This window comes from Stegodyphus dumicola, chromosome 4 (assembly GCF_044657685.1).
Source record: "Stegodyphus dumicola isolate Sdum_Otavi_A_Nest chromosome 4, ASM4465768v1".
In the NCBI taxonomy this organism is placed as follows: Eukaryota; Metazoa; Arthropoda; class Arachnida; order Araneae; family Eresidae; genus Stegodyphus; species Stegodyphus dumicola.
This window is the reverse complement of record NC_140771.1, coordinates 117,486,940-117,505,499: the sequence shown is the minus strand read 5'-3', so window position 1 is coordinate 117,505,499 and position 18,560 is coordinate 117,486,940. Positions and strand designations below refer to the sequence as shown.

Here is an 18,560-nt window from a genome sequence, read left to right as displayed (position 1 = left end):
ATGAAAAGAGGTTCGTTATGTAAACAATAGTGCCCAAACGGATTCTGAAAAAAGCTTAAAGTTTCCTCATTAAAAGAAATTACTAATTTACCAAAAACTTCCACAGTATTGTCTTTTAAAAATTATTATGAAATGTTATCTGGAATATAATAGAATGAACCCTTTAATTATGATTACCTTCCCTAAACGACTAAAATCAGGATTACCTTCCTAAACGACTGTATTACACGTGCATTCTCTGTAAAGTGAAGTACTAGCATTTGTAAGTAAAAGTAAGTACTAGCATTTCTGAGAATATAAATAAAAGTTGATACAGTGAGTCGTTTTAAGACACTGTTTCAAATGATTTGGGTCTTCTGCGGAGGTGATCGTTTTAAAAAAGCGATATTCTTATCCGAAGTTTATTTACTGTCGCAAAATACTGATCGCAAAATTTTCAGACTTAATCAGATTGAGAGAGTATTGCTATGAGGTGGTTCGCTATATTGATAATTAGAATATTATTCTCCAAGATGACCATTCCCTAACCTGTCCCACAACATCAAAATCTGCATTTAGGCGAATACCCAAATATTTACTTTTATTCTCAAAGGTTGTAGGGTTTCCTTTATTTTACATAACAAATTATTTTAAGTTTTGTACCTTTCCTGAACCCTCATTTTCCCTTCGCCTGGATGCAAATTTAAAGTTAATTAGGTCAGATTAATCTTGTAGTTTATTCAGAGCGTGATTTCGCTATCCAGCGCACTTACTAGTTGTCTTTGCTATTACGTTGAGTTTCTGATACGACTCTTGGCCATTTAATAAGTACATCGCCGGTTTAGTGGTTGAGTCAGCTTAGTTAGCCTTAAATTAAATTATTAGTCCAGCACTACGCTTTTTTGAATTTATTGTGTAACGCTTCTTAGGTTCCACCGCAAGTCGTCGGCAATATTGTAAGTACGAAGTGCGTGCATTTGTGTTAGGAGTTTGATGAATAATAAAGGTTATTTTACCTTTCTTCTGTGTTGGTATTCTTTTAAGCCTGCGCGAAAGTCGCCAGGTTTCTTCGTAAGATCAATTTAGCTGTATGTTAGCTAAGAAGGTAAGATCTTACAAGATAATTTATGCATATTAAAAATGTAAGTATTACTTTTCCAACTCTTAATTCAACGTCAAAACTATTTTTACGGAAAAAAAAGTAATTAACTATATTTGAATAATTAATTTTTTCTTTCACAGCATGAATTATTTATCACGCATGCTTTTTTTTTTAACTCAACATTCTTTACATTCAGTATTCTTGATTCGTAAATCATTTTTGATTCATCACATTCCTGAATTATATTTACTAATTTTTTTTTTTATTTCTTGTCTGAGTAGCTGATGATGTATAAAATATGTTCAAATGGTATCAACGCAGTTCATTTCTATTTTTAACATTAGTGCAATGGGTCGCTTTTGTTCTGAAGCTGACTGCTCAGGGTATGTTATAAGGTATTTCTCCCACTTCCCTAGCGTGCTACCGGGTGTAACGGTAGCACGCTGGGCCGGTATTCTAGAGGTCCGTGGTTCGATTCCCGGCGAATTCGGTTGCATATTTTTCATCTTTTCTGCTTCCAATTAACCTAATGACTTTACAAGTGGCGCCCGAACTGAAAGGGTTGTGGATGATGATTCTCTGCACCCAGGATTTGGCGACCAGGTCCCCTAAAACCCTAGTCGCCCTTTAAAAAGGGGAGTATATAAGGTATTTCTCCCACTTCCCTAGCGTGCCTTCGTGGTGTAACGGTAGCACGTTGGGCCGGTGTTCCAGAGGTCCGTGGTTCGATTCCCGGCGAAGGCGTTGTTAATGTTTCATCTCTCCGGCCTCTAAAAAAAATCCTAATGACTCTACAATGTATGCATGAGGTTTTTATTTTTAATTTCTTAAACGTAAAGTGATTTCTTTAGTATGATTCTTTAGTAATAATAAAATATTCGTGAAATATATCTCGGAATCTGATAAACGGAAGCTATTTGCTGCTTTGCAGTAGAACTCAACAATTTTAAATCTTTCTAATCCAAAACGAAATATTATTTTAAAAATTCGTACAATAGCATTAGTGATGATTTAAAAAAAAAAAAAAAAAAACTATTGAGGAACAGAATTCTGAGTTTAATGTGTCTGAAGAACATTGATAAAACGCTAAAATTTGTTAATCGTCGAAAACGTTCCAACGAAGATAAAAGTGTAGTTACTGAAAGTTTATCTGCTGTGCACAAGACAGCAGACTTAAATTAAAGCCTAAGCGGATTAAAATGATGTGGAAAATTTGTAAGGCAGATATTCTGACCGCAGGAATTCCTTAGTTTGTTGCTCTTGCTGCGCAGCATAAAAGTTCAGAATGTGACAAAAAATATGTACAAGTACTATGTATTTATTTCATAAAATTTAACAGAAAGACAAAAAATAAAAAAATTGATATAAACCGTAAGATATTCTGAAATTTGCCCCAGGCAAATTTTTATGACGAATCTTAACGGCTTCAAAAATTTTTGTAGGGAAGTCAATAAAATCAACTATATCTTGCATACAAATTAGATCACACAAGTCAAAATATATTACTCAGTAACTATTTTATATATGGAAGCAAATTAACTGATGCTGTACTGATTCAGGAGCTTCATTCTCATAAAGAAGTTTTTTCTGGTTTCACATTAAATATACAATTTATCACGACTCTGAAGCAGAAGTTGACAAGTCTGTTATTATTATTCATTATTAAAAACTTTCTCCTTTCTTTTATTTTAATTAAACAGTTTATAAAACTGTTGTTTTGGATAATATATTTCATTTTGACGATTTATGGCACTATTGTTGTCTTGTGACATTTGTGACAAATTTAACTAAATATTACATGTTATTTTTGAATCTTTACTTTAAACCTCGTTTCGGTACATACTTGTTCAGTCCAGAGATTTTATGCTGATTTTATGAGAAACGGCGTCATTTAAACTGAGAGGAAGAATCGTAAGCGGCATGACTTGTAGACTGTTGCTACCACTATCTTCTTGCCTAAATGGGTGCTGCTGTTAGATGAAAAGTGATCGCCGAACATTAGACACGGTTTCGTAAGTGTGAACTTCAATAGCGTTAGATTATCCTATCTAGTTAAGAATTGATAGCTTCGAGTATGTAATAGAAGTGGTATTATCGCAAGTTAATTTATTGTATATTACAGCCAGTAGCTTAAGTCAGGGAGATTTTAACTGTACGTTTATGCTTACTTTAAATTCAGTCATCAGTAGTGAGAAAATTAATTTAAGTTAGTATTTTGCAACTTGCGTGTCTGTTGCTTGCATAGTTCATTTAAGCTAAAGGCGATAATTAGCAGTCACTTTAAGATGACGTTTGAGGTGAGTTGTTGGTATAGGTATTTAAATAGCTAGAAAGCCCCCTACATTTATTATTCGCGTATTTTAAGCCCAAATATAACTTTAATACACTGAAAGTCTTTCACACTTTATAGAAACGATTTTCTATTTAAATTCTCGTTCGAGTTTTGAGATCACAATTTAACATTTTCAATGACTGCTATTCTTTTGTTTTGATTGCAATGCATCATAAGAGATTTATTTTAGAAATGGATCCCAAAATTAACAGATGGCTCGAAGATTTACGTAAATGCATTTTTCAAAGGAAAATATCTCATCAATAAGTTTTAAAGCGTGTAAAAATCAAGGTTATTGCATTTCAAAGAATATTTTCAATAAATTGCATTTTAAAGGGAAAAGCATCTAGCTGAAGTTAAAAAGATAAAAAATGGCCACAAAATGCATTCTAAAATTGTTCAAACGGTGAATCATGAAACGGAAATCATGAAAGTGAAGTCTAAGAAAGATCATAAAAGTGAAACAGTATTCAGCCTTTTCTAGGTGGTGTTAAAATTTTACCCCATAATGAAATAAAAGTTAAACGCCTGCAGCAGATAGCCTTCGCATACATTAATTTGTTCAATGAAATTTATTTCTTAATTATAGAACATAACACGAGAAGTTCCTCAGCTGCGTAGAGGTCCTTAATATAAGTAGTTAACGCGTTCTTATTCCCAGGGATTCTCACTTAATAATCTAATTTTAGCATAAAACGAGCAACAAATTTGATGAGATTTTGCCCTTCTGTCGGGATTTTCTCTGTCAGTAAGTCACTAAGTGACTGCGAATTTGTTTGCTCTAAAGGTCTGATATAATGATCCATTAAATAAATTGCTCTAGCGGAGACCGTCTTGCATATCTAGTGTTTAAATTCTACAGATATGTAAGATGTATTTTTTATTAAGTATATAATAATTTTGTTTATTTATCATGTTCTAGAGTAAACTTATCTATTTACCTCTCGTATTAATTGTTGTACTGTGATAGCCTTCAGATATGACTTGTATCGTGATATGACTTCGGAGCAGTTTTTTAATAACGGTCTTTAATAACTGTTTTAATAAGGTTAGTCTTTATAACGGTTCTCCATCATAAAAGTGCAGGCACCTTTATACAAATCGGACACTATTGGAAAAGTGGAGTCGGCCACAATTTCTAACTCATAATAGATACTTTTACGCCAGATCACAGATACTTTTATACCGTGATGTAAGTAAGGTTTAAATTTGCTACTGTGATTAGCAGAACAAATGAAAATTCTATTTGAATAACGGTGCCCCAGCACGAACGCGCGTACGCTTTTTTAAAGTATGCTGTTTACAAGTTAGAAAAATTATCTTCACCACATTTCGGGGAATTTTACACCCTTATAAAGGTTTCTGTCATTTCGAGCAGTGTCCAATTTGCATAAAAGTGTCATACTTTTATTACAGGGAACCATTATGAAGTGTCCCTTTATAATCTAGCAGAGAGGCCGCCATGCTAAATGTATATAAAACGCTTCTGTTTTTTATATAATTACGAAGTATTTTTACTTATTTTTTTTTTATAATTTAAAGCCAAATGTAACTTTAGCATTTTTTATTAACTGCTCGCCATTTAAATTTCTATACCTTAAAGGCAGTATGTAACAAACGTTAAATTTGCATGAAAAGTACTACGCACTAGGATGCACTAATTAGCAATCCAGGCCATGCATACAAAGCAGGTATGAATAACACCATCTACATTCTATACAAATGGGAAAATTGGCCAGCAGATTTTCATTTGAATGTTGGTTCCTTGTGCAAAAGACAGTGTTATACCTCGCATAAAAATGAGAAATTCCTACTAGCACATGCCGGAATTCGATTGCGGCAGGATCGTGGCCTATCGCGACTGCGGTTGATCGTTCCGCAACACCGCTGATCGTGTTGGTCAGCATCTCATGTCAAGCAAATATGGAATCGATAGGTCCAGAATAGCGATATTAGACGCCTTTTGGGATCTAAATGGCCTTGAATTGCTATTGGCTGAGAGGACAAACATGTTAGCTTCTCGGCCTTGCGGGATCGTACAGCCACGTCACGTAACCTGAGTAAGAAACTTGGCTGGTATGCAGGACAACTACTGTCTGTATCGGCAGTGCGATGATATCTTGTTGTGTAGCAAATTCACTTAATTATTTAAATTACAGCTTATTAAAAATTAATTTATTAATAGTCTAAATTTATGCTACACAACGTGTATTTTTATTTTATATCTGTGCTAAGCTTGTTTCATTTTTAATTGGGATTTTTGTACGAAAGATTTGATACGTTCTTTTCACTCGTTACTTGTAAATGCGCTGAAACACACAATGGAATCGGGTGCTTTTCTACGTAATAATCTTGATTTTATATTACTTAATTTAAGTTTAACCATTCGTAATTTATACCACTAGAAGCAGAAAAATTAGCTCCTTAATTTAAGATCACTTTCACCTTAACAGATTTTAAGATACAGTAAATAACACAAATAAGTAAATATATGCAGTAAGATACAGTTAATTTCTCATTGTGTGGAAAGTAGTGGGGAAGGAAGTGAAAAAGAAACACTGTTTTTAACAAGACTCTAGTTCTCTTGCCTACGCAGTTATGGGATTTCCGGCGGGGTGAGTTTATGTTTGCCGGGTCGGCCTTCGCAGCTGTTCCAGCTCGACCATGTTTTGGCGACGTTTAAATTTGTGTTTAGTTCAACGACGGGAAAAAGGAGAAATTTTACAGAGTGTGAGGCGGTCGTTGTAAAAACTGGTTTTGTCACAATTTTGAGTGAATATTGGCGTCGGGATAACCTTGCTTAACAAAACGGGATGATTTTAGGTTGAAGGACACTTTTTGCTTGCTCTCGCACGCTGTTTACATGACGAAAAGGTAAGGACTACGAATGTGGCTTCGACTTATGGGAGGCTGAGATCCTTCTCGCCGAATTTATGGGGGCCGCTCGTCCAAGTGGCCGTGCATGTCCTTTCGGACATTATATGCCTTCGTGAACTGTGGAGAAAAGAAAAAAATTATAATCTACCTGACCACTAAGGTGATTGCCTATAGTTATGTTCCTGATTAGTTAAATTCTTCAACTGGTTGCTGATTCACTTTTCGATCAACTTAGGGCTACAGTGGTCCTTAACAGTTAAAATTTTTTTTGACTCAGCGGTTAAATGCGTGGCCTTTGAGAAACAAGACCGTCCAGCTCTCTCGTGACGTCAGGATGAGGAGTGCGAAGAAGAAACCTCTCTCCTGCGTTTGAAGCGAGTGAAACCACAGCGAGCTAATTTTATGTTATTCTGATGTAAAGTAAATAGGAGATTATTAAATAAATGATACTATCTTAACATTTATTATATATCACGATTTAAGACTTCAGATATGTGAGGTTATTTTTCTAAATGCTTGATAAAAATTTTCGCCTGAATGATCAGTAATTATGTATATTAGTCTCATTTTGTTTTCCATAATTTGGATAAACTTTCCAACACTTCATAACGCGAAAATGTTAAGATTTCGAACTGCAAACAAAACGCATATTATTTTTCATTCATATGTAAACATGAAAAATATGAAGAAAAAGAGCATTTTACAAGAACCAACTTAGAGACTTTTTTAAATAATATATAATTTTCTTCAGTATGGCGATAAAATAAAAGAACTAGCATTTTCGGTTATTGCATTTATTTTTTAAACAAATTTTAGTGTAGAAGATCTTTTATAATAAACTGAATATAAAAAAGAAATATTTCATCATTTATTTATCGATGTAAATACATTAAAATTTATTTTTTAATTACAATTTTTAATGTCAACATTGTTTTAAACTGTCAGATGGTGTTATGCTGTCAAATGCTGTTATCATTAAAGTAATTATTAAACTTGCAGTGATCCAAATTCTTAATATATTAAAAAAAAAAAAAAGATCTATTTTTAAACTGTCACAGAAAATCATTTAACTTTAGTTTTGCCGACTGTTTTTATTAAATACTTTTTTAATTGCATTATGAGTTCTTACTATTCTATATTACTCTTTAGCGAAATCTTGATATGTCCACGTTAGAGTTATTATGAACATAATAGTTAATTTCCTAGCTTCCTAGATTGAAAGATTGTGCTAGATGTGTGAGTTTTGATTCTTTAGATCACTTATGTGTATCCTTAAGGAATTGTAAAGGGCAAAAAATAATAATTCTTCGAAAATTTAACAGGCAAACATTTTGAAAGGAACACACTGCAGAATTATGCTTTAAATTTTAAAATATGCAAGGTACCGAAGTGCACGTGGTAAAGCCTATATCATATCAGGAAAGTGCAATGATAATATAAGATACCGGACGTCCCTCGCAAAAGCACTTCATTCTGCCAGTATATTTGATCTTTTTAAAATGTTTATTCTATTGTATCCATTTAAAACACCATATACTCTATAGCTCTTCGAAAATTTAGCATTTTGCTAATGTATGAAGTTTAATTTAAAAAACGTAACAGGAAAAAAAATTCCAAGATTTATAAGCAATTGGTGTAACAATATTGTTTTCAAGTTTCGTTTATATATTTTTAAAAATATAACAATATTTACAATTTTCATAATAATTTTTAAAATATAACAAAAAAAAGGGTAATGTGAAATATACAAATTTGAATTTTTAAATGAGAAACATTATTACTTTTAAATCTTTAAAACTATAATGACAAGTGAATTAAAAATAAAACTTAAATAAATTAGATATTGTAATCATAATGAGCAGCGTTTCAGCAACACTTGAAACAAAATTTACTATACATTAAGTAATCCTGTAGTATCCATAATTAATTTATTGTTTACTTTTACATTTTACAGAAGTTATTGCTTACTATTTTATATTTTACACTAGTTATTGCTTACTTTTTTAAATTTTACACTAGTTTTTCAGTGGAAATCATTTTGGCTTTAAAAACAGACATATTAAACGTATCGAATCTATTTAAGTTTTCTTTAAATATCAATAAAATCATAGTAATGAAATCTCACCCTGCTATTTTCAGTCGGAATGAAGTCCTTCCGTTTTATTGCATGTACCCACTTTCACATCTGCATCAACAGGAAATATGTACTTTAGGTCCAGATGTGTAATTTCAATTACATCGCGGCACTGAACACATGTAAGACATTATATTATTTCTGGAACAACCCACAAATTGCAAAAAAACTCATTTAAAGTGTCCAACTACGAAAAAAGCTCGGTATATAACAAGATTTTAGGTCAATAATTGCAGTTCAACCACTTCTATCGTAGCAATGGCGATTAACAAATACCTTTGACCCAATGCTGCCCTCAAACCCAAAGAAGGGTTGCGGTTGCACTCTCTCACAGCCAACTCTATAATGGCCTTGAAGCGCAAAAGTCACGTGATCAAGATGGTCGATTTCTTCTGACCAAGGAGGTCAGAGGTCTATTCTAACCCCCTTGGTTCTTATGGTAGCGTGTGGCTACGAAACTGTGGTCGTGAATTTTGTGGATATATATTTTGCCAATAGTGTTATGTAAGTAGATTATTTTGGTATTCTAAGTGATTTTAAATAACGTGAGCTTTATGTAATTATAAATAATAGTTTTATCTATATTTCGTTTTATATATTTTTAATTTTTAGATTTATTTGGGAAAATATGTAGCTGTTTTCAAGCCTATGCAAGTGTTTCGTTTTAACAGCGAATGCATTTACTTTAGTTTGAACATTTTGAGTAGTATTGGTTTGACTATTTGTTTGGAAATCAGGAATTCTTTATTATTTTTGATTATTTGTTTCTAATAACATATTGGAATACAAAATGCCTCGACATTGCAGTGTATTTGGCTGCAAATCCAATTACGACAAAAATGAGAATGTCACTACTTACTCTTTACCTAAATCACCTAAAAGAAGAGCTCAGTGGTTAAGGAAAATTCCGAGCGATTTAAGCAAATTAAAAAACCCCCGTAATTTGTATAAAGAAAGCATTTTGATGAATCACAGATAATAAGAAAGGACTGTGTAATCTATAAAAATGAATATAAAGAATATGACAGAAAAATCCCTGGTCTCATTCAAGGCGCTGTGCCATGTATATTTGAAAATGCTCCCTCATATTTAAGTACAAATAAATCCAAACCTCGCAGACTTGTTGATGTAGAAGAAGTAAATTATAAGAAAGCCGTTCAGGAAAGTTTACTTCAGCAGAAAGCTGATTTAGAAAAAAATGCATTAAAATGTCCTCAAGATGTGGTCAATTACTTTCGGGAAAACATATGTAAATATAAAAATAAATGGTTTTACTTATATGACGATGATGATGATATAATTCGCTTATGTTTATATGCAGCTCATGAAAATTGTCCAAAAATTTTGGGATGCATCATTATAAGTACTGACATGAATTTTGAAGTATACATTGAAAATCGGAAAGAAAGTAAGAAGAAATTTTCAAAATCACCCGTTGTTGATACAATTTCAGTATTACATGATTTAATGAACAATGTTGAAACTGTTGCTAATACAACATTTCCATCTGTGTTAGAATCAGCAATTACATTACTAAATTCTGTTGATTGTAATTTAGATAATTCTGAACATATTTCTTTTATAATAGAGCAATTACAATTGTTAAGAGTATCAAAAAATAATAGGCGTTACAGTAATAGAACTTTAATTTTAGCTTCAACATTATTTGTGCAACCTTCTTCGGCATACAATGCTTTACTAAACTGCGACTATTTGTGCATTCCAAGTACTCGAGTCTTACGCAATATTATGAGTAGTTATTCATTGTCAAAATTAAGTTTGGCTGGCAGCATTAATTATTTAGAGATGAAAAAATGTTTTCTTAATGAACAAGAACTTGTAGTAAATGTTTTATTAGATGAAATTTACATTCAGCCTATGTTCAACTTTAAAGTGGTTCTATTTATGGAGGTTCTCATGATAAACCAGCACTTGCTGCCAAAACAGCTCAGGTTTTCATGATAACATCAGTTTTCTCTTCATATAAGGATGTAGTTAGTATTGTTCCAGTTAATGGATTGCAAGCTAATGAGCTACAAGATATGATTCAGCAGATTTTAATAGCATTAGAAAATATAGGATTTAAAGTTGTTTGTTCGATTTCCGATAATAATGCTGTGAATAAACGCGCATTTGAACTAATGACCCCTAATAAAACTTTGCAGCCATATATTAAGCACCCTTTAGATGATTCAAGGCTTCTCTTCTTTCTTTTTGACACAGTTCATATGTTAAAATCAGTACGCAATAATTGGTGCAGCAAAAAATTAATTACATTTCCTGATCTAGAAAATAATGATATTTTAAAGAAAGCTAACTTTAAGCATTTGGAAATCATGTATGATATAGAGAAATCTTCCATTGTTAAATATGGCCATTTACTTACAAATAAAGCTCTTTATCCTTCAACAATTCAGAAACAAAACGTGAAACTAGCACTTCAAGTCTTAAATGAAAAAAACATAGCAGCATTAAAATGTATATCAAAGGATAATGCAGATGTTTTTGTGAACTCAGATGAAACTTGTGATTTTATTTCAGTATTCACAACATGGTGGAAAATTGTAAACTGTAAAAGCAATTTTGAAAGCTTTAATGATAAATTTCGTGGTGCTATTAACTCTCAGAATGTTGAGCAGATTAATTTCTTAAAGAAACTAGTATTGTGGCTTAAGATATGGAAACAGTCTGTTCCAATAAAAGAAACTTTATCACCACAAACATTTCAGGCATTGATAATAACTACAGATGCATTCATTCAATTGATTCCATATTTGTTTCAAAAGTATGGGCTGAATACATATTATTAGGAAAATTTCAAACTGATGCTCTTGAATCACGTTTTGGAATGTATCGGCAAATGTCAGGTTCAAATTATTACATAAATTACCTACAATTATTAGAAAGTGAGAAGAAGCTTCGTTTTAAAAGCAATATTATAATTTCATCATCAAATATCAATATCCCTTTAACTTCTCTTTTACCAGATTATGATAAGGATTCTATCTTTACCTTTGTGAATATTGATGATTATTCAAATTTACTAGTTAATGATTTTTCTACAGAAAATGTTCCTTCTGATATTTTACCAGTGCTAGTTTATATTTCAGGTTATGCTTCCATGAAAAAATTAAGGGTGGTAAAATGCAGTATTTGCCAGGACTGGTTGCAAAGTGTTCATTCGGTAGATATAGCAGATGATATTTTTGGTTTTCTTAAAGAATTAGATAGGGGGAAATTAACTTTACCGTCTGAAGTTGCTTTACTAACATCTTCAATTGTACATTTCTTATTTGGTGGAATTCTCGAAAGCATGGAAGATACATTTCTTATATCAGGAAAGCAACTGGATATTTTATATAAGTTATCTTGCATACAGTTAGGTAGAATTAACTTTAATTTAACAGATTCTTGCATTTGTGGAATGACTTTGCAAACCCGATTAGAAAATATCTGATAACTTGTAAAATAATGTTAAATAATTACACAAAATATAAAAATGACAAAATTAATATAAAATGTTCATATAAAAAAGTTAAAAAATTTACAGTTAATTTCAGTTAATAAGTCACAACTGTTTGTTTTTATGTATGCTTCTGCATAAATGATGTATGATATGTAGGATGTGTGTATATGGCACAGCTCCAAGTTTTATGAATCTATTTTTGATAGTGGAATAGGCCTGTAATTTGGGGACACCACTGTAAAAAAAAAAAAAAAAAAAAAAAAAAAAAAAAAAAAAAAACGAGCCTAATCAACTTACCTCTTTGGTGGTTTGGAAAAAGTGATACAAGATAAAATTGGAGCTGGCACAAATAGAAGGTTGTCCTTTTTATGAATGTAATTAGCATTTAATTTGCCAAAATTTTCTTGAAAGATTTATTTGTAGCATAACATGCATGTAAGTTTGTTTTTATACACAAATTTCCTAGCATTTAAGGAATTTTTAATTAATTTCCCTGTTTTGATAAAATTGTGATATTTAAGTTTTTATTAGTGAATGAAGTGATGAGAGATGACTATGAATATTTGCATTCTAAAAATTTATATAGCTGATGCGATGGGAGCGGCATGAATTTTTACAAAATATTCTGCTCTTAATATTTATTTTAGTTTTAAGAAAATCTAAATAAAATTTATAAACCTATTGAATTTTCCCCCTTTTGTGGATTTTATATTATTTTGGAAACAAATTTGATTTAGATTACATAAATGGATTCCATTTTTATTAAAATTGCAGAAATAAAGTTTTTATCTGGTGATTCTCAATGATATTTTTAGTTACATAAACAAAGTACAATTGTTTTAAAAATTATTGAAGATATTCATTTTACCGGCTGTGAAAATATTACACTATGAAAAATTTAATGCAAGTCATGCGACCTACTCACGTTTATTAATTTTACTTATATTTATATTAAGAGAAAACTATTATTTTTGGCAAGTTAAATTTCGCGCTTATAGCGAAGAGAAAAAGATCGATTATTTTGATCACGTGACCTTCCGAAACTGATTTCGCTTCAAGGCCATGATAGAGTTGGCTGTGCCGTAACCATCGAGACTCAAGGCCTCCGCACTACTTTATGACGTCACAGTCGTCGATCCTCTAAAAGCGAACATCGCCCGATAAGAACTGTGCTCCCTCCCGTATTTCCCTAAACTTTGTTTTTATATATACGTTTCATTCCGATGCTAGTCAAAGAATAAATTAGCAGTGATATTTCAATTGCAATAAATATTTTTATATTTTATGATTTCCAAATAAATTTTTGTTGCACTTGATGATTATTTCATAAACAAGAAAATTGAAAAATAACATGAGAATTACCTTAAGCAAACATAGAAGGAAAAGTAAAGGTTTAAACAGAAATAAACAATTAAACAAATTTCATTCAAAAAAGACTTTATTCAAAATTCCCTTTTTATTTTAAATAGATTAAATACAAATCATATACACAGATAATTATCATAAATAAAATTCACTCATGTTCTTTAGGTTATGCATATTATTTATAAAAATGAACAAAAAAATTACTTGAATAAATATTTGAGGAAAAAAATAGCAAAGGCGAAAATGTACAGAATTTTTCCTAGGTTTAAGAATTTCCTTACTATTAAATTCTCAAAATGAAATAGCAATATTCATATGCATTACAATAGAATCAATATTCAGTTTGTAGAATCAAAATACTCAATATTGTCTTACATTTAAAATAATGTATGTGGATAAATTACATTATGAACAATTTGTAAAAAAATAAAAAAATCCACTGCAATTTTTACATTCAAAAGAAATATTAATAATATTGTATTTTAAAAAAATTAAATTGTTTTGTTTTTTGTCCACTGAATAAAAAATAAAGAATTATATTTCATCTTATTCTATTTTGTAAAGTTAATTGATTTAGAAAATGAGTGGCTCAAATCTAAGTATAACATAAAGGAGATGAATGAGTTGTAAAGGAAAAAAAAAATAAATAAATACACTAGTGCATTTTATTTTTCATAATCTGAAATATGCATCATGTTAATGTGGATAATTTTCTTCTTTTACTGCAATTTCTTTTATCATTTAAATTTTGCAAATGTGTGTCATTTTTCACTTTACAGTAATTATTTAACAATATATTTGTTGAAGACCAAAGGATCATATTTATTATTTTGTTGTTAGAGTGTCCCAATTCAGTTTGTTTCTTCAAATAGTTCTTCATTTAATATGATATTGCTTGTAATTGAAATAGCAACATTAAGCTGATTTGATGAATTTAAGAAAAGGCATTCATATTCACTACACAGTTTTTTAATAACAATATAATTAACTAAGACAATATTTAAAACACTGTCATTGGGACAAGAAAGTCTACCCCTATCTAGATTTTTGAAGTAATCAAAGTATGCATGTTCAATTGTTTTGTCTCTTAACAATTTTTTTTCGCAAAAATTGCATTTTAAATGCTTTAACACAGCAAAAGCACTATATCCTGCAACATAAATTAATACTGGAACAGATTTCTTACATGATTCAATATCAGAAAGGCTTACAGAGACATTGAAAGTTGAATCTGTAATAGAATTAAGATCTAAACTGTTAAAATCTGTCAAACTATTTAACGCAATGTCATCTGTTATTTTTGGAAATTTTAACAGAGACTGGATTCTTAATTTTGATTCAGCTTCGAACAGCTGTCTAATGCTTATATTATACTGACTTCCTGATAATTGCCTATACAAACCAAATCGAGACTCCAAATTATCAGTCTGAAATTTGCCAGGCAATATGTAATTAAGATTTAGTTCAGAAGTATAATATGATGTTACTTCAAGCAATGAATAGGTACTTAATTTTAATGCAGAATGAGTTTCTTTACTGAAGATGCCTGTATCACAATTGAATTTTTCCCAACGCTCTAACCAATCTAAAAAATAATGTAAAAATATTTTTTTCTCATCATTTTCCGAATTTGTTAGCGGGTTTTGATATACATTGTTTAAACGCATGCCTTTGTTAGGCGATTTAACATTAACTATATTCCACCATATTACAAATATTTTAATAAAATCAGATGTGTCTTGGAAATGTGCAATATTATTTTGTTTACCTATTTCTAAAAGGCCATTCTTTACATAATCACTGAAAACTTGTAACACAAGTTTAACATTTTGTTTCTCAAGATTGGAGGGATTTAATGCTTTATGTGATAAATTAAAACCATATTTTACCAAGGAGTTAAATTCAAGTTTATGCATTTTTTTAAGTGCATTCCATGATGCTGTTTTCAAAGAGGTTTGATTAATATCATTAAATGATGGGAAATACATACATTTTTCACCTTTTTGATTGACCCAGTTGTTACGAACACATTTCAATAAGTGAACAGTATCAACTAAATAAAAAAAAGAGGTCTAGAATTGCCACAGGGGTGAGGATATACGATTCGTATTTGGGGAGGTGAAACAAATAATGACATACATTTTCTGTTAATAGAATTATTATCTGTTACGACACATATTACAAAAAAACCAATTTCTTCTAAACCAATAATAATTTTTTTTACAATTTCATGTATTATTTCAGCATTTATTTTATTGGTTGGCAATAGATGAATGACATCTTTGTATTTTGATAGCAAACTGCTAATCATAAATACATGGGCACTGTTTGCCAAATTTTTATTGTCATAAGACAAACCACAAATGTTACCGCCCTTATAATCTAAATGCTGTTTTAAATGTATCTCGTCAATCATCAAAATTACTTTTTTATCATTATCTTTCAAAAGATTAAATTTGTGTCTTACATACATTAAAAAATTAGAATTCAATGTTTCGGCATCTGGTTTCACATCATACGACAGGCAAATGCGACAAATTGTAGAGGGATGTGGTAATAAAATATTTTTACTATTACGAACAAAATTATACGCATGTGGAGCCATGTTAAAAAAGAGAGCAGAAAATATCATCAGGTCAGAAGAATACCTGAGACCATTCTTATTTAAAAAACACAATGATAATTGCTCCTCAATAAATTTTAGTTGCAGTTTTAAAATTTCATTACCATCACATTTCATCATTTTTTTTAGTAAATAGATAACAGTTTTCATAATATCTGTTGCATCGCTTTTCTTTACACATACACTTTCAATTAAAGCTTCAAAAATGTTGTTAAGGGCGTCTATGTGGCTTATATTTAAAGGAAAAGAGTACGTACCTAATTTATATACTTGAGTCTCATATATGTATGCACTTGTAGAAAGTTTATCATTTATTACAAGTGAACATTCTATCACTGGAGCTGTATCTGTTATAATTTTTGCAAAAATTATCTGGTCAGTTTTTCTAAAAACAGTCCACACTGAAGTGTCAATATATTCTATTTTTGCATGTAAATCATCCAGCGAGGAAAACATTCTTTTAGAGTCATAGTTCTTTTGTTCTGCAGCACTCTTCTGTAAAGCCAATTTCAAATAATCCTCCTCATGGCGTTTCCTTCTGACATCTGGATCTTCCCTTGGTGTCTTGGAATTCGATGATAAATATCCTGGCAAATTGGGAAATTTAGATGGCACTCTCCCTTTTATTAGCCTTGGATTTTTATAGGGAACTGTTATTCGACAACCTGTTCGCTGATCGAAGGCGCTATTGTTGTATTCAAAATCACAGCCATTAAAATGTAGTTCACAAACCTATGAGAAAATACAAAAATTATTTATTAATTTAATATTAAAAAACATGTTTAATGTGATATTTTCTTAAATGTAAAATAACATAGATATGCCTGAAGAATTTTCGTTATTCGCAGATTGGAAGTTTTATTCATATAGTAGCAAAATATAATTAATTGAATTTGTTTTAATACGACTAAAACATATTGTTAAGTAGGAACAGCTTCCGTATAGGTCATTTTTTCCTTGGTAACCAAATATGGTCGCTCACACTACACACAGCGAGAAACATACAAATTATTTTTAGTAGTATATATGTAAATTATATAGTCATTTTTAATTCCATTTAAAGTTAAATTAGCAATTATTACACCAGATGTAAAATTACATCTGGTGTAATTATACACATCATATAAAAATTCATATAAAATGAAAATATACATGAAACCTGATAATATTTAGATTTAGATAAATAATGGAATGTTATAAATAATTAACATACCTTACTATGAGGAGTAACCAGAAAATTATCTCTTCGTATGGCGCGTAGCCATTTAGCTGAATCTTGCTTATTCTTCGGAAATCCAAATACTCGAACTTTTGGGCCACTTTTATAATTTCCTTTACACCCGGGAACGCAACAAGGATGAGGCATTCTTCACAACTGTTTGGAAGCTTAGCATATATACTATTTTTAATTAATTCCCAGTCCTGGAACAAAATAACAAACGAACCAAGGCGCCCGAACACAAATGAAGCAAGTTAACGCCGCGCGAAAACATGTTTGGAGTCTCGGCGGTTAGATCGAGCTGTGTGACGTCACGAGCTTTCAGGGGAGGGAGTGCAGAGGCCTTCAGTCTCGATGGTTACGGCTGTGCACTCTCTGTACTGACGTCACGCGCTCTACGTCACTGAGCTGTAAGGCCTTGTTCTCGAAGGCCATGTTAAATGTCTGTTTAATTTTCGAATGGGTTCCTTGTGAGTTTTCTTCAATATCCGAGAAATGTGAGCGGTGGAATGTCACTTGTCCCAGAAGAGGGAGTCGTGGAACCGCCGAAAAACTGCCGTGAGTCGCTGTTTTCACGCTCCTCAATATTCGCCATTTTTCGCGTAAGTCCTCATAATTAGGTTGAGTAAATCATACCATACTATTGAGGAAGCCAATACATGCGTTTTGATATATGGATTAAGCCTGTATCATCCATACGTAAAAAGTCATTAATTAATTTCTAGTTTACTCGTGGGAGCCCATTGTGTCCGCCATTGTTCATGCAAGGGAAGAACAACATGGCTTTTTAGTCCATCATTTACTCTCAAGATTTATATCACCGGACGCGCAATCGTGTCAGATTTTCCTTGGAACTAATTTCGTAGTGATCAGATTATTATTACGTTAATTACATAAGATTATTTAGCTAGCACGTGGTGTGATGAGTCATTTGTGAAATTGCAGGAAAAAGTACGGTTTCATCCCTGAACGTATTGCTAACTATGACAAAGAGCTCCAAAGAGATAAGAAAAGCTGTTGATAACAAAAGGTACTAGTGGTTTCTTCATCAGGCAAGATCTCCAGTTTTTACAGCCCTTTTTTCATGAAAAAAAAAAAAAAAAAAATGATGACAGCAATCAGCGGAAAATGACGATTAAGGATTTCTAAATTAAAAGATTCTCCGTCAAATAGTTCAGAAAATATAAAATTTGGCTTATTTTCTCCTTTCTACCCACCGCAGCAATCCCCACAAGGAAGGAATCTACAACGTTCCCCTTCCCCCCCCAGGACCCTTACGAACAAAGAGCCTCTCCCACTACGTTTGCGGTTTTTACGACAGGGGATATTCCTCAATTGTGCAGTCACTCTTTATTCAATTAGAAAACGGAAACAGGACAGAGAAATTCCCTCTCAAGTCTTCCAGAGTACTTTAAAAGTGAACTTTGCATCTCTATCGGTCATCTACTTCAATTTTAGTGCTT

The 18,560-nt window shown here is 31.5% G+C and overlaps 1 protein-coding gene across 1 annotated transcript; it reads right to left on the bottom strand.

Moving 5' to 3' along the window:
- Window positions 1-13,304: 13,304 nt before the first annotated feature.
- Window positions 13,305-17,373, bottom strand: LOC146997651 (uncharacterized). The gene is made up of 2 exons (XM_085815369.1): window positions 17,092-17,373; window positions 13,305-16,610 (listed from the first exon to the last, which is right to left on the bottom strand). Exons 1-2 carry the CDS (start codon window positions 17,242-17,244, stop codon window positions 15,309-15,311), a joined length of 1,455 nt encoding a protein of 484 aa, XP_085671495.1. The 5' UTR covers window positions 17,245-17,373; the 3' UTR covers window positions 13,305-15,308.
- Between the last annotated feature and the right edge of the window lie 1,187 nt (window positions 17,374-18,560).

What these genes read in the sequence shown, in the direction of transcription:
- LOC146997651 (XM_085815369.1), bottom strand. Translation starts at nt 17,244, where the DNA reads ATGCCTCATCCTTGTTGCGTTCCCGGGTGTAAAGGAAATTATAAAAGT. An exon ending in TGGTTACTCCTCATAGTAAG is followed by an intron (nt 16,611 to 17,091) that starts GTATGTTAATTA and finishes ATTTTCTCATAG; the next exon opens with GTTTGTGAACTACATTTTAA.